This window comes from Pogona vitticeps, chromosome 5, assembly GCF_051106095.1.
Source record: "Pogona vitticeps strain Pit_001003342236 chromosome 5, PviZW2.1, whole genome shotgun sequence".
NCBI classification, from domain to species: domain Eukaryota; kingdom Metazoa; phylum Chordata; class Lepidosauria; order Squamata; family Agamidae; genus Pogona; species Pogona vitticeps.
The window spans coordinates 71,460,158-71,485,815 of NC_135787.1; the positions used below are offsets into that span (position 1 = coordinate 71,460,158).

The 25,658-nt window shown below is 39.3% G+C and overlaps 1 protein-coding gene across 2 annotated transcripts in view; it reads right to left on the bottom strand.

The window, feature by feature from the left end:
- Positions 1–3,126: 3,126 nt before the first annotated feature.
- Positions 3,127–25,658, bottom strand: part of GABRB1 (gamma-aminobutyric acid type A receptor subunit beta1) — a 147,504-nt gene continuing 124,972 nt past the window's right edge. For both annotated transcript variants that reach the window (XM_073001217.2, XM_078394703.1), the window contains exons 6-9: positions 16,377–16,514; positions 16,122–16,274; positions 9,482–9,723; positions 3,127–7,145 (exon numbers count right to left, since the gene is read on the bottom strand). In XM_073001217.2, coding sequence (XP_072857318.2) covers positions 6,798–7,145; positions 9,482–9,723; positions 16,122–16,274; positions 16,377–16,514 — 881 coding nt within the window. In that variant the 3' untranslated portion in view covers positions 3,127–6,797. The remainder of the gene's footprint in view (positions 7,146–9,481; positions 9,724–16,121; positions 16,275–16,376; positions 16,515–25,658) is intronic.

Consider the following 25,658-nt stretch of genomic DNA (forward strand, 5'->3'; position numbering starts at 1 on the left):
GCTACACTGTCATCCTTAACAATGCAAAATCTCTCTTATAAGTTTGGCTGATCAAATCTCCTCATTTGCATGCTTTTGTATTTGCAGAGGAAACATCAAATTAGACTTTACATTCTACCCCAATCTGACTGGCATGTTTTGGAAATTCGTTCTCATGTCTCCAGATGTTTGTGAACTATAATGTCCAGCATTTCCCACCACTGAGTGTGCTGGCTATAGCTGAAAAAAGTTGCAGTCCAGCACCTGGAAGCCATGTGTTGCAGAAGGACACATGTTTCTCTTTTTTATTTAGTTGCAGTTTATAATAACAAAGTCAAGTTGAATCAGACAGAGTTTCCTGTCCATATTCAAGTCTCTTTCTGACTAGACATAGATATTTGTTCTGTAGACCAAGAGCAGGAGATCTGTGGCCCTCCTGACATCATAACAGATTTCCAGCATCTCTGTATCATACAGCCAATAGTGGAAGAGGATGTGAGTCATGGTTCAAGAAATCTGGAGAGCTACATGTTCCCTAACCTACTGTAAATCTCTCAGTTGATTGAGATCCATTCTGTTATAAACCAAAATTTGTAATTTATTTTAACTATAGGGTTTCAAGAAGCTGGTGTACAATACAATCCTCTACCTTCCTATTCAGAAAAAAACCATGTTAAGTTCAATTTTTTTATTTACATTTCCAAGTAATTGTCTGTACAGGGAAGCAGCCTTAAAGTTAGGGTTTAAGCAGACAGCTCTTCAATTGAGCTGAAAGAGATGAGCATAGAACAAAGACCAGTCTGAAAACTGGGCAGGCTACCAAGTCAGCAAATGTTGCTGGATGTAAGTATGGGGGTTCTGTTCCTTGTAGTACAATTAGAATCCAAAAGTTGAAATCTATGACCATGCACCCTTACCATTACATTAACTGCAGACAGAGTCTGTTCAGTTGAAAGATTTTTGGCTGAGGAAACAGATTCCTCGACCTGTATTTATGAGACAACACATCAGGCATATGATCTGATAAATTTATTTAATTTTTAATGTCACTTTGCCATGCGTCTTAGGGTGACACTAAAGAGGGGACCTGATTCTAAAAGGACTTACAAATAAAAGAGATGAGGAGAGCAAATTATTTTTTGTTGTTTCAAGAAAGTTCTTTCTTTGGATATTTTATGTCAAGACAATTTCAAAGAATCTCTTTGGCTTGACAGAATATGTGTCCTTTAGCTTCAAAGGACTACAGATGATGGTGAGTTAAAATAAGCTGTTACCCAACTAAATCATCATATCTTTCAGCCCACCTTTTGGGTTTTCACGGGTATATCTGGTTGAGTAAACCGAGGCACCAATTAGTTGAGATCGGCCCATGATGATGACCAACCTTAGGAACCACTGTGGGCGGAGAATACATGAGAAATTTAGTAGACTGCCTTTCTTAATGCCCACATGGATTTAGACAGCCCCATTTTCAGAAAAAGTTACAGATTTAAGATCAGCTTTTGGAAATCAAGCAGAGAGAATTAATCCTAGCCAATTAAAAGCTGAGTCATGCAAACGTATGCATATTTTCTTAGAAGTAAGACCCCTGTTTTCAGAGGAATGTGCACCCAGTTAAGTGTACATACAAGGATACTGTGATTTCATATTTTTGCACAATGTGGCTTCTACTTTAATCTCTTTAATCTCTCTTTTTTAATGTCTGCCCTGTACAAACTAACAGCACATGGGAGCAAGGTTGCTTTAAAATAAAATCTTACATACTTCAACGTAAAAAAATTAACATAAAATCCTTTTTCAGGCTTCGTCCTTTATTTTTGTTCATTCGTTTTCTCCTTTTTTTTCCCCTTTTTCTTTTAAAATTTCTATCCTATCATTCTTCACAACAGTGGAAATCTAGTTGAGGTGCATTGCTCCCGTTCAATAGTAAGAAGTGTGGCTCAATCCAAAGGGAACTGAATCAAGATTCATATAGACAAGGCACTTTTATAAGCATGTTGCTTTCATGGATTCTTGTTTCGCTCATGGATTTAGGTAAGACTCAAGAGTGGATGAACAGGAAGGCACAATGTGAGTGATTTCTCTCAACAAAATCTCAGATTTTTTTTAAAAAAAAGCTCTTGCGTGGCACTTCGGATATTTCTTTCCTTGTAACAAGTTTAGGATAACATTTAAATGGAAAAATGAGGAAAGGAATTTGGCTGGAATAATATTGTACTGGACTGTCAAAGTCGGCCTGAGACATTTTGGCAAGGAGTCAGAGAAGCAGAGAAATTGTAAGTGGCTACTGGGAGGCAATCTGAGAAAATTTAGCAGTGGAACTGATGATATTCCTATAAACTTACTTTTATGAAGATAATCCAGGACAAATGTATATAGTATCCTGTTTCAGACATCACTGCTCCAATATGCTTTTTTTTGAGTGTGTGAAGGGGGTTCATTAAGTTTTGTTGTGATGACTCTAGGTTGAAATGCTGGAAGAGGATTTACCTGCTAACAAGAATTGGTCCAAACTATGTTTTTCACTTCTCAACAGAAGTGAAAGATTATAAGGAAAAACATCATTTTCTACCAAAGAGTTTCAGCTAAAAATGGAAATATTTGGGAAATTGAGAAAAATACAACATGATTTCCTCCCCATTTGGTAAGGCACTTTCCATGCAAGTTTGTGGTTATTTTGTCAGAAACAAATCCTGCTAAATCTTTATTCCCAAGAAAATGTTTGAAGGATTCCAGCCTAAATTATGCAAAAAGCTGATGATTAGACCGTGGCTTGTAAGAAGTAACTGCTGATTTGCTCTAGTCCAGCTACACAACTACCCCATCCCACTTGACAACTGTAATAGGAGTTATTTTTTTAGGTTGCAGCATTGCAATATCCAGCTTGACTGTGTTACAAAGAAAAATTAAATGCCTGCTCTAAAATTCCCTATGCATTCTCCAATGGCTTACAGTCATTGCTTTTTGAGCCATCTAGTTTTCTTTCTGTTGTCGACTTTGTTTTAGAACAGTTTCTCTTCACTTTGTTTCTATATGTTGTTAGATACTGCTTATGGAGATCACCCCTCAAAAGGGGAACACAACACTGCTGTGTCAGCAGCATTAGCTTTTCGGATGGACATATACATTTCACTTGAATAGTCTTCATTTTACTTATATTAATTTGGTAACTTCTTGACAACTCTGAGATGTCTATGAGACTACCAGTTTCTCTTGAGGACTTGGCATGAAAGGCTGTAATATAAAATCAGTATTTGATGAAGTCTAGGTGCCCTTCTGTCCATTTCATTTGTTTCCAATCACAAATAATTTTTCAGAAAATAATTACATGCTAACCTTTTCACTTCAGGATGGTTATATGCTGTTCTCTTGAAAGCTATGGGGAAAATGTAAATCACATGATAAATGAAAGAAAAAGTACACATTGTATGATTTAAAGCCCTAGTTTTTGGGGAATCAGTTTTAAAGACTGAAATTAACTCTCACTGCAAGAACACACTGTTAAACACCAAATTTGCACAGTTTAAAGCTGATGTGACCTAATAATTTATCAGAAGTATAAATTGGATCTTTGGAAATGATGATATTCCTTCATGCCTTCACCCTTCAAGCCTTATCTCATATGGAGGTAATCCTCTATATCCAATGAGCCATCATCTTCCACTGTGTGTAACACTATATGAGATGTGGCATACGTGCTTATATTGGTGTGTGTTAGTTCCTCCTTAAACAGGAGCAGTATTCAAATGTTCTATGAAAAGGTTAATCATAATGTGTGAGTGGGGGAAGCAGATTAGTGCTGCCTCCTCAGTACCATCTACATTCACAGAGGCCTTCTTTGCAACCAGAAGAGCTGAAACATCAGGGTTTCTGACCCTTTGGAAATATTCCATGTGTTGACACTGCTTTTCTTTTTCTGCTCTCCAAAGTTAGGAGATAGTTGGGCTAGTCTGCCCTCTCTGCTCATACATTAAGATGAACCCTTTTACTGAATAAGACTAAGGGTTTGGCATTTTACGGGGACTTGTCATATGTATATTCTCATATAAATGCCTTTATGCTGTTTCCACTTGTATATGTGATTCTGTTGTGCGTGTGTATGAATTAACTACCACACTACAGTCGTGCCCCGCTTAACAATTGCCCCACATTACAACGAATCCGCTTTACGATGATGTTTTTGCGATCGCAATTGCGATCCCAAAATGATGATCTATATGGGGGAATTTCACTTAGCGATGATTGGTTCCCTACTTCGGGAATCAATTTTCACTTTACGACGATCAAAAACAGCTGATTGTCGGGTTTTCAAAATGGCCACCGGGTGCTTAAAATGGCTCCCCGCTGTGCTTAGGGATGGATTCCTCACTATACAGGCACTGAAAATGGCCGCCGTATGGAGGATCTTGGCTGGACTGTGATTTTTTAAGCCTATTGGAACGCATTGAGGGGTTTTCAATGCGTTTCAATGGGCTTTTTAATTTCGCTTTATGATGTTTTCGCTCTACAGTGATTTTCCTGGAACGAATTATTGTCGTTAAGCAAGGCACCACTGTACTATATATTATTATCAATGTGGCCACTGCATAAACTGATCCTGTTAGTATCAGTGATGGCAATGGTTTATAGTATAAATACAGTATGTAAGGTGAAAATGGAGTGTCACTGCCTGTTCTTATGCCATTTAGGGAGGGCCCCCTGCCTGAAACCCTAAGTATTTATATTCTGCCCTTTATCAGCAGAGGATATAAACAGCTTTCCCAAAAGGAACTAACATGAGCCATATTGGTTTATTATCTGTAATGGAATCATGTGTGTCCACAGTTTTGGGATATAACTAAAAAGTGAAAAAGTAAAATGGGCCATACAGTTAAGTCAAAGGAAGCAGAACTGGGGAAAGGAATACTTTCTGAGGATATCTGGAAAAGGTCACCTGTAAGGAAGCATTTGTAAAGAGCAGTGCTTCTCCAGTGCAGGTGGCACATTGACATTTTCCTTGCCTTAAAGATCTACTAGCTGAATTTCAGTGGGCGAAATCCTCCTTGCAAAGTTGCATGGTTATAATGCAATAATGATGTCATCTCTGGCAGACATTATTTAATTTATAGTTTCCTATTCTCTCTCTACCCCCCCCCCCAAGCTTCTGATGCTCCTAGGGATCCCTTTTGACCTGAGGAAGACCTTGGGAGCTGTTTTCTATGAGGTCAGACCATTGGTTCATCTCGCCCACTACTGTGAACTTAGAGTGCCAGAATTCAGACAGGAATTCTTTATCAGCACTGCTTGGAAATCATTTATATTTTCTGGTGTTCTCCTATCCAGGGAATAACCAGGCACAACCCTTATTAGTTCCTGAAAGCTGAAGAGGTTGATACGTTCAGGATAGTCCAAAGGCATTACAAAGGGGCATAATTCATTTTCTGTAAAATGACAGTGCAACATAGCAGAGAAAGATGTGTACATACTGTAGGTTTTCATTGGGTGGGTAGATATCATGCTTTTTATCAGTCACAGATATACCATAAATTTGGTATTTATACCTTAATTATACCATATTTATGTACCAACTGATAGTCTAATGGGACATTGTTATTGTGTACACATTGTATTATTATTATTATTGTTAGTTTTACATAGAGTTAAATAACTTAAGTAATTAAATAACTTGGTGCATAATATTTTCTTTTCTTTTATCCAGCTTTCATGTTTAATTGAGGTACAGTTTCACTTCTACTGCAAATTAGCCCACATCTTAAGAAAATGCACAGTGTGGTCTGTCTAGACTTCATCTGTGCAAAGAAGTCTTGGCTGATTGATTTGCATTTTTAATCAGCTATTGATTACACCTGGGTAAACCAGCTTATAAATAAAGGAATGGTTTGGAAGAGAGAAAAGCATTATTTACTTTTTGAGAGTTACATGCATGCCGTATGATCAGGCACCGTTTTGAGGAGAAGCATCAATTTCTCTGTTCCTAGAGCAGGCCTTCTGCCATCTCTGATTCAGGTAAACACATGAGCAAAGATGTCATTAACCATTTTTAAAAGACTGACTACCTCAGAAATGGGAATGGTAACTCTTCCCATCTCTGAACTATTAAATTTATCAGGGGCACTCTTAGAATTTATCAAAACATTTTAATCTCAGATTTAACAGATGAGTTAACTAAACATTGCAGCACTAATTTTCCTCCACAAAATCAATAGCTCTCCACATACGTAAGCATACCTTTTGAGACTATAAAACTGCCTCTTGTTTTGGGAGGCCATTTATATTGAAACATGTCCAGAACAATCCTATGCATGTTTTCTCAGCACTAAGCCCTGTTCTATTCAATGGGCTTACTCCTTCGTAAGTGTGGACAGGATTGTAGCTATCACCTGTCTTTTCTAGATAACACTGAGTTTTGTTTGGTATTATGGTTGTACAGGGAAACATTAGTGTGCTTTTTCCCTTTTTCGTTTTGAAAATTTAATTTAGCATTTTAAATACTAAGAAAAAGGAAAGGAAAGATCACCAGAAATAATCTTAAAATGAAACAGAAGAATAGCACTTACATCTTCAGCATCGTTGCTCTTTGAATGCAGATCTGAAAGAATGATGGGGTGTTCAAATAGATACAGTCTTCTTTTTTGAAGTAAACATGGAGTGATGTTTGAATGTGGTTAAAAGGACACCCTAACCCACTGAATGGCTGAATATTATAGTTTGACGATGTAGCACTGTAGCTGCTGTAGTCTTTGAGATTGGCACAATTGAGGAAAGGAGAAAAGGAGTCTGGACTTGCTGGGCGGGTGCTTCGAGGGTTCACAGCATATTCAGTGCACATAATAAAGCCAGTAGACAACATTAAAAAGAATAAATGTGATAGGAAAGACCATTCTGGACCACTTGTCTATAGAGTTGACATCAGTCAAATCTGGAATTTTGACTTTGAGCTGTGATGCTCTTCTCCGTAAGCGTCCCTTTTGATGGGCTGTGTGTCTATCTAAAGTGCTTCTGCTGTAGAGGTCTCTTGTAGTGGGAGGCCTTCTGTAATGGATGCTGGCACTGTCATAGGAATACATGGTTGCTCTAGGATCATTTAGACTTGCCAGCACATCGGAGCCAGTAACTTCATTTTTCATTTCCAGGGTAGTAAGAAGAATATTCCCGCATGGGTCAATCTAAGGAAGAAGCACAGATTTTAGAGAAAATCTGTAATCTTTTAATTTCTGGCTTATGTCAGTTAATGAAGTAGCAACAAAACAGCAGCCCAGTATGCAATTAAAACACGATTGATGCAAACTTCAGGATATTTTACTAGAATGAGGTAGATTTATCTCTCTAATTTGCCATTATTACTCTGTGCCTTTTGGCAATTCTGTGTGTCTGCGACATGTAAGAAACTACTGCACAATTCACAGTGTGTGTTATCCCTAATAGGCCCTTCCAGAAGTACTGTACATTGAGAGTTGCCAGCAAATAATGAATTAAATAAAGAATACAGCACGAAACTCATCCACTTCATGAGCACCAAACCCCCTAGACAATGGTTAAAATTGAGGAAACATTTGCTGCACACATCTCAGGTTCTGAATATTAAACCAGAAGAGGCTAGGATAAACCTGTGGAGAACAAAAACAACACAATGTATTCTCAAAGGCTTTCATAGGCAGGATCTGGTGGTTGTTGTAGGTTTTTCGGGCTGCTTGGCTGTGTTCTAGAGGTTTTTCTTCCTAACATTTCGGCAGTCTCTGTGGCCGGCATCTTCAGAGGACAGGAGTTAGAACTCTGTGTTCTGGTGTAGTGTGTGGGTAAGTTGAGTATTTGTAGCTTTTTGTCCTTTTCAAGAGATTGGGTGATTATGGTGATCAGGGTGTTTTTTTGTTATGGGTGTATTGTTGTGATAAGGGGAGATGATCTGTCACTGTGATTGACGGGTATTGTTAGCTAGTGTTTTTTGTGCAGTGATCACCCGTCCTTGTGGCTAGGTAGAGTTCATTGACCTTTTTGCAGGCTGTATTTTTCAATGTTGGGAGCCAGGCTTTGTTGAGTTTTAGACTTACTTTTTGTTGTTGTTGAAGCTTTGCTGATGTAAGAACAATGTTTATTTTCGTTGTTGTAGGTTTTTCGGGCTGTTTGGCTGTGTCAGACAGATTTCTAATTCCTGTCCTCTGAAGATGCCGGCCACAGAGACTGGTGAAATGTTAGAAAGAAAAACCTTCAGAACACAGCCAAACAGCCTGAAAAAACTACAACAGCCCTCAGATCCCAGCCATGAAAGCCTTCAAGAATATAATGTTTATTTTATTTATTTAACTTATATGCCACCCACACTACCCAAAGGTCTCTGGGCGGCTTACAATATTCCCAAGCTCTGTTCAGGTTACACTGGGCAATGATGCTCCCCAGTAAACTTCGGCCAGTGTTACCCATGGATCGATGCATTCAGAACAAAATTAACAAACTCTGTCCTGGAGTGAGAAGAGGTTCTTAATTACTGAACAATCCAATTGGTAACTGTAAGGGCTTCCAAATTATGTTATGCAGTCACCTGCAAAAGCAGTGTAAATACCATTAATATTGCTCCAATTTTTTTCCTGCTGTGTTATAGCAAAAATAATGTGTGTAAGTAATAATGGTTTAAATCAATGATTCATGTGGGCCCCTTCATTTACTGTGTACTCATTGTTTATTACAAGGCGAGTAGAGGATGAATTACTGCCTTAATTTAAAGTATTATGAATGAGGCTGCTACGTACATTTTAAAATGAGCTTCTAAATCACTTGGAGCCTCTGGATCTCTATAGTACATCATCTCACTATTCATGGTCTGAATTATAAGTTCTGTCTCTCATAACAAAGAGTTTGTTGTGATTGCTGACCAATTAATATCTAACAAGGGAGGAAACAACTGATACCTCATAAAATCTACCTTTTTGCCCTAATTGTCTGCCCAGTTCTAAAAACTTCAATGGGGTAGATTTAATAGATAAAAATGACCCTTTTAAATTGGATGTAAAAAATGCAAGGCTTTCTAAAATGGGGACGAGATTGATATTAATAGAAACTTGCTTGTTTCTATTAATCACAGGAGCACAAGCGTATGAAGCAATTCTTATTCAAATGCCCCAAAATAGAAACGAAAAGTTACTTTTTTGGATCACAACTCTCTGAAAGCTCCGGGTGGCATAGCCAGATACTTTTCTCATCTCTGCCCAAATACTCCCCAAAGGATGGCCCATAATCATGAGAAGTAGAAACTTGGACTGCATATTTTACAAATGTATTTATTGGTTTTATTTATTCATTTTTGAAGGCTTTTGAGCTCTGAAATGAGATCAGTTTTCTAAGGAATCCAAGATCTGTACTAATTACCTTATTCTACGTATTCGTTTGTTTGCTTATGAAGACTAAAATGGTTTTTTTGGGGGGTTTGAGCATGGGTTCTGTTTTCACAGCATTTTCAACTCTGTCTAGATATAAAGGGAAATATATGTAAATTCAGGAAGACACTTACCTGAACTTTGTTCATCTCCACTTTCTTCTTCTCACTGCTGGCTTTTGCAGCTGCTTTTTTTTGATGCTGGGGGCCTTTACCAAAGAATGTATAGTTCACAAATGCATACTCCAGCAAGGCAAGAAACACAAACACAAAGCATCCCATTAGGTAAATATCAATTGCCTTCACATATGGAATCTTTGGCAGTGTCTCCCTGAGATGGGTGCTGATGGTGGTCATTGTCAACACCGTAGTGATCCCTAGGAAGAAGGAAAAAGTCAACTGCATGATGCAAGTTGTTACATGGAAAGAGGCCACCAATAAATTGTCTCTAAAAATCTATGTATCAATGGAAAGCTCATTCTTTGAGGGCCAATGTTTATGTTGCCAAAATGGTGCCACCTACAAACAAGAAGGAGGTATTCATAGACTTAAGGGAACCCCAAGGTTTGCAGAAGTACATGTGAAAAAATTAATATGGGGAAACCAAAACAGTCTAATGAGTTTTACGCACATTCAATGGCTCTGAAATGCTGGCTTACTGCTGTGAGAGAAAAATGGAAAAACAGGAGGGAGAAAGATCCCAGACAATATCCAGTGGTTGACTTCTTGGACCCATGAGCAAGAGCACTCTCTGGCCAACAAGCACTTTGTTGCATGTCCACTTGTATATTGCATGAAAATTTGAAATGCAGTTCCTGCATCATCTTAGGGGAAAGATCACTGCTTTCCTTTTATTTAAAAAACATCAAATTTTTACATAAACAATACATATATTCCCGACAACACATTTGTTCTACGTTGGCTTGGACATGTCGTGAGAATGGCTGATGGGTGGATTCCAAAAGATCTCCTGTATGGAGAATTAGTGCAGGGAAGCTGCCCCCGTGGGAGACCACAGCTGCGTTACAAGGACATCTGCAAGTGGGATCTGAAAGCCTTAGGAATGGACCTCAACAGATCGGAAACCTTGACGTCTGAGCATTCAGCCTGGAGGCAGGCGGTGCATCATGGCCTCTCCCAATTTGAAGAGACACTTCTACAGCAGGCCGAGGCAAAGAGGCAGTCACGAAAGCAGCAAAACCAGGGAGCTGGACAGGGGACAGATTGTATTTGTCTTCAATGTGGAAGACATTGTCACTCTCGAATTGGCCTTCTCAGCCACACAAGACACTGTTCCAAGACCTTCATACAGAGCACGATACCATAGTCTCTCGAGACTGAAGGATGCCTACACATTTGTGCTATATTACCCTTCACCCTCAGGATTATATAACAATACATTTACTACATGTACCTACAATTGTTTACAAAATTTTGTTTCTTGTTTTAACTTGTGCATCCCGTCTTATTCCAAAACTGTATTGATTCTTCTGTTGGGGTATATCCTTTAGGTTTTAAAAATACATGTTCTATAAATTTATTCCAATTTTGACTAAAAACATTCTCTTTCACTAGTCCTTTTCTAACTTTCAATTCACATGTCAGTTTGTCATTAATGGCTAAATTCCACATTTCACCATACCATTCTTCTAAACTCAACTGCTTATTATTTTTCCATTTCTTTGCCATCATTAATCTTGCAGCTGTCACCGCAATTATAATCAGTTCCTTTACCCCTTTTTCTATTTGGCACTTTCTAACTATGTTTAACAAACCTATCCTTGGGCATTTTTCTATATTTATCCCTATAATTTCTTTTATCTCACTAAATACTATTTTCCATTCCTTTTGTTTCTCTACACAAGTCCACCATATATGGTAATATGTTCCTTTTTCCTTCTTACATCTCCAACATAGAGGTGGTACCTCTTTATTCCTCATATGCAATTTTACTGGTGTTACTGTAAGTACCATCTCCATATAACTTTGTAGCAATTTTCCTTTACTCTCATTATTCTTTCCCTGCATATCGTATTCCACATTACTGTACTTCCTTAATTTCTTTGTTAAAGTCTTCTTGCCATACCTGTTTTAATGCTCAAAGAACATCTTATATATTACATCCCTTTTCTTTGGTAATGATCCATCTCTTCTCTTTTCTCAATAATTTCTTCGAATTCAGTCATCTCCCTACATTCTCTTTCTTTTTTTATCCAAACCTTAGTCCAATTATCTAACTGTCTTATATTTAGCCAAGTAAATCTTTCTTTTTTAAATACTTCTTTTATTCTCATTGTATCAAATATCTTTATACAGTCTTTAATTTTAATGGCTCTCTGTTCTGTGAAAACCTTAGTTAAATTTTTCCTCAAATTTTCTGGGAAATTAGGTAAATCTACCACACTTGTCAGTGGGGAAGTCTTTGGACTTAATATTATTTTATACTTCTTCCAACATTCCAACATGTTATTTAAAAATAGGTTATCTAAATTTTTCATCAATTCTTTTAAATTTTCCTTATAGAAAATATTTGCTATACTATTCTTAATCGTATAAAGTTCTAGGTCACTCCATATTAATCCTTTACTATTTATTATAATTTCTGCGACATGCCTCAATTGGTTAGCTATATAGTATAATTTAATATCAGGTATACCCAATCCTCCTTTCTTTTGAGGTATATACCATAATTTTTATTTAATTTTTCTCTTTTATTTTCATTACAATATCTATTAATCAGATTCTGAAATTCTTTTAATTCCTTATCATTTATCTTCATGGGCAGCATCCAAAACAAAAAGTTTAATTTAGGGAATATCTTCATTTTTACAATTGCACCTCTTCCAAACCATGATATCTTCAATCTATGATAATCTGGAATTTGTTCTGGTTTATGTCCATCTTTTTGCTTCTCTATAATCTACCTTTATATTAAACTCCATATCAATTTTTGCATGATCAGATATTTGCATAGGTTCTGTTTCTATATTGCTTACTTGTGAAAGTAAATAATTTGAAACAAAATATATAATCAGTCCTGGAGAATGTTTTATGCACTACAGAGTAATATGAGAATTTCTTTCATTTCCCTTTATTATTCTCCAGTAATAAAGGTGTCCTTCAGATCAGTGTTACTAATTAATTTGTTTTATATTGTTTGTCCCCATTTCAATTCATTTTTGTAGTTTTGTCTTATCTTTAATTTTATCCATAACCATATTATAATCTCCAGCCTGATCGAATGTTATCCATTTCTTCCAACATTGTAGTAAAAAAAATTATTGATTCTCATTTAGTGCATATACGTTAACCAGTGTACATTCTTCTCCTTTAAGATTTCCTTGTATCATTATGTATCCACCTTCTTGGTCTTTTTTCACTATTTTTGTTTTAAATTCACATTTTTTAATATTATTTTAGCCAGTCCCCTGGATTTTGAGTTGCCAAATGATTTTTCATGCATATCAATTGATTTACCCTTAAGTTCATTTACTCCCTCCTTTTTTTGATGAGTTTCCTGTAAAATCACTATATCAGCATGTCCTTTATTTATCACACTCTGCATTTTAGGTCTTTCACATTCCATGTTGTAATTTTTATATTTTTAACCATTTTCATTTAATATTTCAGCTCCTATTATCCTGATCTGTGTTCCTTCCACGTGTGCACAATCAACAATACTTAAACTTAAAACTAATTTAACAAAATATGCCCACCACCCTTATGTGTCCTTAACCCTACCCCACCGTCTACCACCTTCCCCACATCTATCCCTCTTCTTCCCTCCTTTTTCTCACCAAGTATCCTTGGTTAAAATTTCCTCCTGCCCTTGTGAGGGGGAGGGCGGAGGCTGGGTTCAGGTTCATGATTAGGACTTTCCCTCCTCTGTCTACTCCATTTTATTCACTATCTGATGCTCTATATTTATATAATTTATTTAGATCTGAATTATTTACCCATGTGTTTACATGTGTTTACTCAATTATATTCTATCTAACTTAATTTAATATCATTAATAGTAAAATCAAGACAATATTCATCAGGTAGTACAATTTCACTTATTGATAATCTTTTTCTTCTTCTTCACCCCTTTTTGCTGCCTGGAGCTCTTCCCTCTTTCTCGTTCAATCTCTCCTTCTTTCTTGCCATCTCCACCTGTGGAATCACGCCCATCTTCTGAAGTGGTCTCAAAATCAGCCTCAGGTCCCGGAATCAATTCCAGGCCTTTGTTTTCTTCATTTTTGCTTGCCATTCTTCCTCAGTTAATATGTCCATCTGTTTCAGCCACTTTAATGCACTTTCACAGTCATCCTTTCAGTAAACTTGATCCTTATAAAATATACGTAAGAAGACTGGGTATATTTTATTGATTTTTCTCTTAGTAAGGTGATAACCTGCTTTATCCTGTGACACCAAGTTATTGTTTGTTCTGAAAAGTCATTAAAAGCCTGAATGGGTACATTGTGGATTTTTAATAACTCAGGTTTCAATCTCAAAATGCTCATAAGCCCTTGTTTTTTGTGAAAGTTCAAAAAATGAATTAGGATATCTATTGGTGGCCCCTTTGTGCTTCTTCTTCTTCCCACCTGATGACATATTTCCAGGTCAAATCACAACCATTGAATCCTTGATATAACTCTTTGTACTCAATGTAGAATCATTTCTGTTTGTTCCTTTTCTTCTGAAGTTTTTTCGGGGATTTCTCAAATTTTCAAATTTTGCCTTCGATTTTCATCTTCCAAATGTATGGCTTTGAGTCTGCAAATCTCTAGTTTTCTTGTTCATATATTCTCTTGGTGTTCATCCTGGTTTGTTCTTGGACTCTGTCAATTTTATTATCAATTTCTTTCATTTGTTTTGCAATGAATCCTTTCAGTGTTTTATTGTCCTCTTTAAGTTCTGCTATTTGCTGTTCCAACTTTTGTTCACTCTTTTGTATCTCACCCTTCAACTCTCCAATAGCTCCCATAAGAGCCTTCTGTAGCTCTCCTTCTTGTGCTTGTGCTGCCATCTCTGCCTGTTCCTGATGTATCAAGCATGTTGTTGTTTTATCAGATGAACAATTTCTTGATGGTTCATGTCTGTAGCTTGTCCTTTTCTTTAGACCTCCCTCTAGACATATAATTGATTTAAACTTCTTCTGCCTATTGTTCAGTTCTTTCAATTGTTAATCCATAGGACAGCTACTTTTTCTGCAATTTCATTTGCTTTTTGTAGCCTGATACTTAAGTTTAAATTGAGTGCCTTAAGTAATTATTTATTCCACTCCTAGGTGGGAGTCATAGATTTTTTTTTTCTTAGCGTCCACTTTCCATATGTTATTGCTGCTCTTTCTCTCTTCTCTTGCAGATGTAAGAGAAAGTCAGAGGGAGTGCTATCGCTTTTCTTATCAGTTTAATCTCTGTTTTAAAAATTATGAAGAAATCTTCATTTTTAAACCCAGACATTTGCACATAACAAAAATTCCTCACTTCACCGACTACTGCTTTATCCGGAGGGGGGAGGACTTTATTCTCAATTATTTGAATTTACAGAACAGAAGCAGCCACAGATATCACAGTTTTGCAACATGTTCCTGTCAAATCTAATCTATTCAGTTCTTCTTCTCAATAAGCCAGTAAAAGTAAGTATTCTGGTCCGGTTATATGTCAAACCTGAAACCTGGGCTACTGTCTGTCTGTTCTAAACAGTTCCATTTCTGTTAGATTTCTTCTGTTGCTGTTATTTTATTTTTCCTCTCCAAATATAAACTCCTTCCAAGCCTTTTTAGTCCCACAATTAGCTCATTGTTTTGATAATCTCAATGCTGAGCTGAGTCCTTATCTATGAAGTGTTTTACTACCTTTGTTCTTCTGTAAATGAACTTGAATAAATAGTTATGGAGCAGCCCATTTCTCTTTCGGCACTGAGTTTAGTTTTCCAAATCCTTTTAAAAGGTTTTCCCCTAGAATATATTCTCTTTCTCTTCACCTCCGCCCCATATACTTTTCACAAAATAATTAACTTACATTAAACCACTCTTCTGGAATTCGATTATGCTCCTGATCCGGGGATATTCAAGTTTTTCAACATGCAGACAGAGTTTTTAAGGTTAGCCCTCCACCATTCCTTAGCCCCGTCCCCACCAATCACTGCTTTCCTTACTGGAAGCAAATAGTGTTGGTTTGGGTGAATGGACCACAGGCACTTCATATACTCTTCTCACGGTGCCTTTACTGACGCAGCATAAAGAGCAGTCTTATGGAAACGTTAACATCACTAAAGGCAGCATGGACCAGTGTCTTGAATGCTGCTAACCAGCTATTAGTCATCAGAAGTGGAAAATAAGAAAACCTTGACTGGGACTGCACAAAACATCTTTTTTGAACTTCTTCTGTGGTTCCTGTTTAAGCCACCATTATTTTCTGATGAGATCCGGGTGGAACAATTGACTGCATTTCAAAGCTGTATCATCTGGATACATCAAGAACAATAATGTCCAGTAATGCCTCCTACTCAGGCTGTAACATTGGAAATTTTATTTAATCATCAGCATTTTCAGTTACTCCCTTCAGAATTACAACAAATATGAAACCAGAGGCAGAGGCTTCATTTTTCTCTGACGGTACAATCATAAAACAACTGGTCATAAAACTGGCTGTTTCAATATAGAATTACAAACTGTTGTGTTATTCTGTTGCTGTTTGAGGGATGCTATGAATGGGAGCATTGAAGACCAAGCTAATTTTCTGGCAGAAATCTTGGTGATAGCTTCGTAATCCAAACACTTAATTACCTAGCGCAACTCGCGCAGCAGATGCATCATAGTTGATCCAGAAGGATACCCAGGACAGAATTGTAATTAGAGTAGAAGGCATGTAGGTTTGCAAAATGAAATAGCCGATGTTTCGCTTAAGCCGAAAACTCAGGGATAGCCGAGGATATGCCCCTATCAGAAAGGAAAAGTGAAAAATAAAATTAATGACAGGGATAGGTTTTTCCCCTCTGTTGCTGTTTCTAGGGCACCTCAGAGGTGCTGCTGACAGCTTACCTGTGGCAAACTCTACTCTTTTTGAGATCATCCTGTAATCAATTATTGAGAATTGAGGGAGCTCAATCTTATTAACACCACTCACAGCAGATTCTCCTCCATTCCAATAGAACTCAATATCATCTGTTGTGTATCCATCTGTAAGAATGAACAATAGAACCGTTTATGTTAGTTTCTTGAGAAAATGTTTCACTGGTTTTATGGTTTTTTTAAAATATATATATATATAGTCATGAGGCAAAACAATTAACAGTAAAATGAAAATAAAGACAAATGTTAGTGACTGAAATCTGATTTTTGGTATTACACAGAATTAGGGATGGGGATGAATAAAAAATGGTGATTCATTGTGATTTGTGATTCATCAAGATTAACGAATCAATGAATACCAATTTACGAATATTATCCAACAAATTAATGAATGGATTCATCAATTCGTTTTCACTTTAAAAAGCGATAAAACTGGCCCCCAAGCACCTAGAGACAACAAATTTGCAGGGAAGCTTCCTCTGATGATTTTCTACAAGCCAAGCACATTTGGGGAACATTAGGTAATGGATCCCTGAGTTATATAGCCATAAGGAGGACACCCCCAGGAAAGTTACCCCCAGGTACTTGGAGAATCTTAAATCACAAGAAGCTTCCTATATCTTTCTCCAACACACCTGCAAAATTTAGTGAAGATTGGATATTGGACATCTGAGTTATTCACCCACAAATTGGTCCCCCCCCAAAAAAAATTTACCATGCGGTACAGAAGCAGATGACATTGAGAGAGTTTGATTTGGCCCCAGCAAAATGAGAGCGCTTTGGCAGTGAGGTAGCTTGGTTTGTCTCTGGCAGGCACACAGAGGCATGAGGCATTGAGGTAGAGTTTGTCTTCAGCAGCATCACATTTGGCAGTGAAGTAGAGTTTGCCCCCAGGAGGCAATGAGGTATTTGGAGAGAATCAGAAGTGGGAAATGGCTACAGGGGAAAAGCTTATAAAGCTTCTGTAAAAGTTACACCCCCCACAGCCCTTTCAGCAGTGCTGTTGGCTGCCTGACATGCCAATCCAGGATCTCCTGATGAGCCAGAGCTTCTGATTGGCACCAGCAAGCTCAGAGAGGCCCCGAAAAAGGTAACAAATATAGACAAATATTGATGGATCAATGGATCGACAAATAAAACCAGGAAAATATCTGTCAAGCCGTATTTATCAAGACTTAAAATTTGATGAATATGTATCAATGAATATATGAGGAGTCAGCTATATTTGTCAAAAATAGTGATTCGTTTTCATATTCATCCCCACCTCTACACAGAATCTATGGCTCCTATGTTGTATGGCCAAAAGGCTAGCTATTAGAAAGCTGTCAAGTTCAGGATCCAGAATTAAGGAAACTTTTGTAATCAGTTCAGAGTCAGCCCAGGATATTTTGTTGCCTATGTCAAAGGTCATAATGCTGCCCCTCTCCTATAGAAAGTAAACTGGCCCAACCGGCAGTTGAAACTTGGATGCTTTTGATGAGCTAGCATCCACCACTGCACCTGAGGGCAACAGCTGTGTGTGTGTGTGTGTGTGTGTGTGTGTGTGTGTGTGTGTGTGTGTGTGTGTTTGCACGCACACACAGAAAGGATTGCCTGGAACACATAGCTGTGACCTCAAATAAATGGGAACAGTTATTTGACGCCTAGTGTCATCCCTCCACATGTTCCCATGTATTTCTCACCACTAGATGGAACCAGAGTCTATGCTATATACAGGTGGCTTAAGGGAAATGCACCCCTGGCCTGGCAGCTTCTGATGAAATGGAGAAGCTGTATTTGCACTGTGTGCGGGGGTGGGGAAGTAAGGGGAGGTGGCAGTTGTTGGTTTCAGGGAAGCCTCCCTCATGAACAGGAGGGCAGGAAATGCAGTCCTTTGGCAAGACTGGGCCAGGGCTCCTCATTCTCTCAGCCACATACGGACACCAACAAAACTGGAAGTCAATGCTTCGCTTATTAGGCATTTTCAGTAATAGGGCAGGCCCTGGATGACCTGAAGAAATAAACACAGGACAATATGTCAACTAGTGGGTCCTAAGAAAGGCCTCAGCAGCCCTTGTCCATCAATTCTCTGACAATCCAACACTCTCTTCTTACTGCTTAAACATGACATATATACATTGGTCCTAGACATTGACCGTGAAGGCTCATGTAGCTAAGGCACTGTAATGCTAGGCATTTCTAAAGGAGGTTGCCAAAAACATTTGGCTTTCCTGAATCTCAAAGAATCCTCCACCTTCCCCTGCTGATCCTCTGTTGTTGCTGACAAAGACAAAGAACTAACTGCCTGATGGAAAGTTTCTGTTCTGAACTGTGAACTCACAGTAATGAAAGACATGATGGTGGATCGACTTAACTGAAGTGCTTTTAATCATTTTGAAGTCCATTATATTTCTGAATCAAGCATATATACTGAGGCTGCAATAACAGTTAAAGCATGGCACTGACGTTTGGGTGACAATCCTACCATATACTTCAAAAATAAACTTTGTGGTGCACTTTAAGGCATGAGTGGATATAGTATTTATAGGGTTAGGGAAAAGGAACTCTATTCATATGCATTACCTTCATTATAAATAAGGGTTAAAAAAATTAAAGGAGTATGACCAAAGATGGAGGATGGTGACGTTTAATAGTGTATAGTGTACTAGAGTAGATAAGTGAGACTTCAAGACTAAAGCCAACAGTACTTAAAAGTTCCTTTTTCCCACCCTCATATGGCTGATTCAGGTGCAGGGATTGAAAAGAAATTTACATTTAACTTTTTAAAAAAACAGTTTATCTAATCTATAAGAATGTTAACAAACACACATGGATTTCTTTTGGTTTCCTGTTCTTCAGAGGAAAATGTGGCCATCAGTTTCTGTTCTCTGTTTTTTAAATTGTAGGCAAGTACTTTGCTTAATTACACATACATATGTCTAAAAATCTGCATACACACACTTTAGTCAATGAGAGGAATGCATATTTTGTAAGATTCATAAAATGTGAATATTAGGACATGTGTGCAAAAAAAATTGCATGCATTTCCATGCAGGGATTTTTTAAAAAACTATTGCAACCCAATGGAGAACTTGGACAACATCAGAATGCTGGTAGTGTAGAGAAACATGCTGAAAATTAAAGTGTTTTTTACCTCCCTTCTCATGCACTCACTTTAGTATTCATCAGCTACAAATGACTATTGAGGTTTGTAAGAAGAAAAGTTTGCAAAACTAGGGTTTGCTTTGGAGAGGGGGAGATGATTCTGAAAAACGCTACATCTGATAAATATTGGCAGTAAGAGAATCATCTGCAACTGAGGATTCCTCTGGCAATGCAGGTTGTAAATTAGCCCTCAGAGGAGCTGCAGGGGGCAGTCGTGACTTGCCAGATGGCTCTCTTCCTTTCACTACAAACAATTGCTTGGTTTGTTTTCCTTCCTCTCAGGCAGACCCTGCAAGTTCAAATTTCAACTTTGGCTTGTTCTTCACACTTGTTTTATGCTCATCCCACATGCAAATGTGGTTTCCCTGCAACAGCACTCTTTCCATATGAAAGGAAGATTCATGTGGAATCATCTTATACAATAGCTGATAGTCAAATTGAAGAATTAAAGAAGGTTGGTTCGACAGAATTTGTTTACAGAGAAAGGTCTTTTGTTTAGTTCATTGCCCACTCCTATTGCAACTGTTTTTTCTCTCTTTTCTTTTCCTTTTTTCTGCTCAATGGGGGGGGAGTGATATTTAGATACTCAAAATACTTGTTTATGGTATTACTAAGTGCTGACTGTATAGTTACAACTCTACATATATTTGCTGTTGTCTAACATGGACAAGATTGAATGAATCCATGTGACTGTTTTCCTAAAGCAGAGCTTGCCCTAACATTTGACCTAGCAAGATTTTCCTGGCAGTTGTAGTTCTTTGGGAGGTGTCAAGAGAATGGGAATATTGCCCTTTTGGAAAACAGGCCTTGTAGTTCATGCCTGGGATGTGACCAAGAGAAGGGGGAGACTGTTAACTGCAAGGCAGCAATGACCTGCACCTTATCTTTATAAGAAAGGAAGTTTCAAGGCCATACTGCACTCATTCCTCGGTATTGACTTAATTAACAGACTAGTTTCAGATGAATTGAAGGAGGGGGAAGAAGTTACTCCCTTTCTCTGAAAGGTCCAGGGCAATTTGATGCCTAACTGGAGGATTTCTTTTGTATGACTCTGTTTTGAGCTTTAAGCTGAACTCTGGAGGAGGTGTCCCTGGTACTGAATCCAGTCTATTAACTACGTTCAGTGCTTGGATAGCTCCTGTGACATATGGGCTAAAACCCAGAGCAGATTCACCACTCTTGAGAAACTGCCTGCACTGGCTGTTGTTGCCCTAGGAGGATGGATGTGGGTCTCATTTATTTCTACAAAGGGATGACATTGAGCTTGTGCTGCTAGTTTTTGCTGAGGAAAAATCTCATAGTGTTCCATTAGGAATGGTTTCATAAACCACATTTTAAGTTGGTTTGTTCTGATAAACTATGATTAGGATTAGGGATGTGCATGTCTTTGGACAAGTGTGGAAACACAAGCCAATTCGGGGCTATTTGTGCATTTTTGAAGGTGACCATGGGGGTGCAACATCCCTACAGTTGCCTCATATTATGTCCATCACTTATTGGGTTAATACCCTTAATAAAATGGATGTCTTGCAATTAAAAATGACAAAAATGGAATTATAAGTATCAATATCAGAAGACTTTGGGTTACAGAGTCTTTTGTTTTCCTTCTTTTCAAAAACCTAATCAGTTGCTCTATTAGCACTGAGTGGCTGGGTACCACATAATTTTATGCTTGTGTAAATTTGCCACACATTCCACCCACACAACAAGGGTTGTGCAACTAATCACATGGTTCCTTTTTTGACTGATTGTGCAACGCAGCTGTGAAAGTGCATCATGAATAGCACTTCTGCCTTGGCATGATGAATACTAGCACTTGTGTAAGGTTGAGTTGTGACAAACCCAGACCTACTGGGATATGCCCCACTTTCACTAAGCTGCCACCAACCATTCCCTATAAGAAGTCACACAGACCAGGGATGGATTTTTAACAAATAAAGGAATAAGGTTTATTTAAACAACACACAGGGAAAATAAAATGATCAGGTGAATAAGATACAGTAACGTGGCTTAGTCTCAATCATACATACACACAGTTTGGTTCACACAGAACACTTAACTTGAAGCACAGACCCTGAACCTATCAGTTCTGGCTAACCATACAGACACCTGAACCTATCAGGTTGGTACTGACTGACACACAGTAGTACCCTGTCTGACACACAGACTCCCACTCAAGCTTCTTCTCTCAGCTCTTCTCCAGCTTCTCCTTTCAGCTCCTAAACTTCTCCACACACGCTCCACATATATATACAGTACAGCCCCTCCTCCTGATGTCCCGCCTTCCACTCCCCATAGGATGGAACTTTCCCTCCAAACCCATGACAGACAGGTAACATCAGTGCTGTATGTAACACCTCCCCTCTTTATAAGTTGTTTTGTAGGGGGAAAGCTAAGGTGCTTTTCACCAAAAAACAACCTGGTTAAAACACACAAAAACAATTATATAATAACATACAATACCATACTTACTTATACTTACACTCTATTAGGCATTTAAACATTTACCATTAACAATACATCAAGTTACCTTTATTCATACAAACCAACATGTTTAATAAACAGACACATTTGACTTTTTGTCATCAAAATATATACATAGTCCATGTTTCTTTCGCCGTCTTCATTCTTCAGGTCTTCTTGACAAGGCGTCAGCAACACAGTTTACTGACCCTCTGACCACCTTCACTTCAAAGTCATAGTCCTGCAGGTTTAAAGCCCACCTCATAAGTTTACTATTGTGGGTTTTCATTGTCTTTAACCATTGCAGTGGTGAATGGTCAGTGCACAGAACAAAATGTCTTCCCCAGATGTAAGGCTTGGCCTTCTGGATCGCGTAGACTATGGCCAGGCATTCCTTTTCCACGGTTGCCAGATGTCTCTCACCTTTCTGGAGTTTCCTACTCAGGTAGGACACTGGATGCTGGTCACCATTCTCATCCTCCTGGCAAAGAACTGCTCCTACCCCGCTGTTAGACGCATCGGTGTAGATGATGAACTCCCGGTCGAAGTCTGGAGCACGCAGCACTGGATAGTTGATGAGCGCCTCCTTCAACCTCCGGAACGCCTCCTCACAGTCGCTGGTCCACGGGATGCGGTCATCAGCCTTCTTCCTCGTCAGATCGGTCAGCGGAGCCGCAATCTCGCTAAACCTCGGGATGAACTTTCTGTAGTAGCCCACCAACCCAAGAAATGATTTGATTTTTTTCTTGGTGTTGGGTCTGGGCCAATCACGAACGGCTTCTATTTTGGCCTCTAGGGGCTTTATCACTCCTCCCCCTACTATGTGACCCAAATATTTTATTTCTGGGCTACCCAGCTGCAGTTTGTTCTCTTTACAGGGCCTAGGCCAAAGCACTTCCTCCCCTGGGTTAAAGTGCCTCTCCCTGCCTTCCTGGTCATCCCAAGCTTTCTTTCTGACCTTCTGAGCTTGCAGGGTCTCTGCTGCTAGCTCTAGGTTTCTCTTTAGGTCATTCCTTAAAGAGTCTATATATGTCACAACATCTTGTGGGTTATCCTGGGTGATCTGCTCCCAATCTTGCTTGATTAAATCAAGGGGCCCTTTCACCCTTCTCCCAAACAAGAGTTCAAACGGACTGAACCCGGTACTGGCTTGTGGCACTGATCGATAAGCAAACAAAAGGGATTGCAGCTTCTGGTCCCAATTGTTTGGATTCTCTGCCAAGTAAGCCCTGATCACGCGCATCAGAGTCCCATTGAACTTCTCCGTTAACCCATTACTTTCAGGGTGATAGGCAGTGGTTTCCTTGTGCTTAATTCCACAGATTTGCCATAACCGTTTCATGAGCTTCGATGTGAACGATGCGCCCAAATCTGTGATTATTTCTGAGGCAAATCCCACCCGGGACATATACCCCACCAAGGCATCTGCCATTGTGTTAGTTTCAATGTTAGTCAAGGGTATGGCTTCAGGGTACCTCGTGGCATGGTCCACAATGGTGAGAATGAACCTGTTCCCCCTCTTTGTGGCCTTGGGCAAAGGTCCCACAATATCCACCCCTATGCATTTGAACGGAGTGTCAATCACAGGCAAAGGGCACAACTTTGCTTTGGTCCTGTCGCGGCTGTTCCCCTGCCTTTGACACACATCACATTGTTTACAGAACTCCCTGATCTGCTTCCCTATGTCAGGCCAGTAAAAATTCTGTGTGATTCTCTGCTGTGTTTTGTTCACCCCTAAGTGCGCAGCAAACATGTCAGAGTGCCCCCTTTGTAAGATCATGGGGCGATACTTTTCAGGTACCACTAGCTGACTTCGGATCCCATCTCCCCCTTTTGAGATATTCCTCAGGGTCTCTCTATACAAAATCCCCTTTTTCTCTAGAAATCTCACTGGGGTTTCAGGTGTTAGCTGGGCGTCAGTCACCTGTTCAAAACACTTTTGGAGAGTGGCGTCTGCCTTTTGCTCTTGTCCAAATCTGCTGTCTGTGGTTAAGGTTTCCACCACAGCTTCTGAACTCCCCTCTGCTTCCGTCTCTGGCTCATCATTACCCCCCTGAACTGTCCCCGTGGTGGCTTGTGAACGTGTAATCACTAGCACCCGTTTCACATGTTCAGCCAGGTCATTTCCCACGAGCACGGCTGCTGGCAGAGTCGATGAAATCGCTAGCCGCCAAACTCCCCTCCAGCCTTGAAAGTTCACAGGTACCTCCGCTACTGGCAGTGAGATCACCTGCCCCTCAATCCCTGCCACCTTCATGCTCTCATTTGGGATTACATACTCCCTAGGAATAATATCCGGATGGCACAGGGTCACCTGGGAACAAGTGTCCCTCAGCCCCCGATACTGATGGTCAAGTATTCCTACGTCCACCCCTGCGGTTTCAAACAACTGAGAATCTGTTCTCACGAGCAAGCAGCGCTTGACCTCCACAAGAGGACCATTTTCCTCAGCCTGATCAGCAGATGTAACTGTTCCAGATTGAGTAGCCATGGCAACAGGCTCCCTCAGTGACAAGGAGCTTTGCTCTTTCTGGACACAGAACACAGCTTTTGGCTTGGTTCCACTCGAATCCTGAGGCACAATTCCTTTTAGCTGCTTTAATTTCTCACACTCTGAGATTAGATGGCCCTTTCCCTGACAGAAATAACATTTTCTGCTATATTTTGAGTCTTTCTCATCTTGTTTTGGTTTTCCCTCCAAAATCTGAGGTCTTGGTTTCATGTCTGAGGGCTTCCCTTCACCATGGGCCCCTCCCCCTTGCTGGCTTTTCCCTGGTCCCTGAGAGTACTTGCTGTAGGTTTCTTTAGGTTTCCCCATCGATTTCCCCTCACCCAAGGGCTTTCTTATTTGGGAAATAAAATCTGCGATCTCGGCTGCTTCTGCCACAGATTTCGGTTTCCTTTCCCTCACCTGGAATTTCAGTTCCCCATGCAGGACTGAATAGAACTGTTCCAGCGCTATCAAGTCTTTGAGCTGCTGAAAGGTCTCTGTCCCCTCCTGAGATAGCCATTTCTCTAGCAGCCTCACCAATTGGGCCCCCACTTGGGTAAAAGTCTGCTCTGGTTTCTTGGTGATTGACCTGAATCTTTGCCTCAGCTGTTCCGCATTTATCCCATGTCTGGCAAACACCAGTTTTTTAAACTCTGCAAAATCTTTCATCAGTTCCTCTGGCATCTCTGCATAGACTTCTGCAAGGCTGCCACTGATTAAAGATCGCATGATGGTCATCTTCTCAGTTTCCCTTACTGAGAAGTCCACAAACGCTCTTTCCACTAAGGAAAAGAACACCTCAGGGCAATCTCCCTTGTGGTACACAGGGAATTTCTTCAGGTCAGCTTTAGACAATTGGCCTCCCTCAGAATCCCTATTGTTATTATTGTTCTGGTTCATCAGTTCCAATTTTCGTAACTCAAATGCCATTTTCTCTCTCTCCAAGTCAAATTGTCTTTGCCTCTCCCTTTCCTGCATTTTTTCTCTCTCTAATCTTTCCTCCTTTTCCATTCTCTCTCTCTCTAATTCAAAATGTCTCTATTTCTCCCTTTCCTCCATTTCCCTCACCCTCAGTTCATGCTGTTGGGCTATGAGCAATTTTCTGAGTTCTGGGTTCTGTTCTCCTGTGCTGTCACCCTGCACTGAGCCAAATT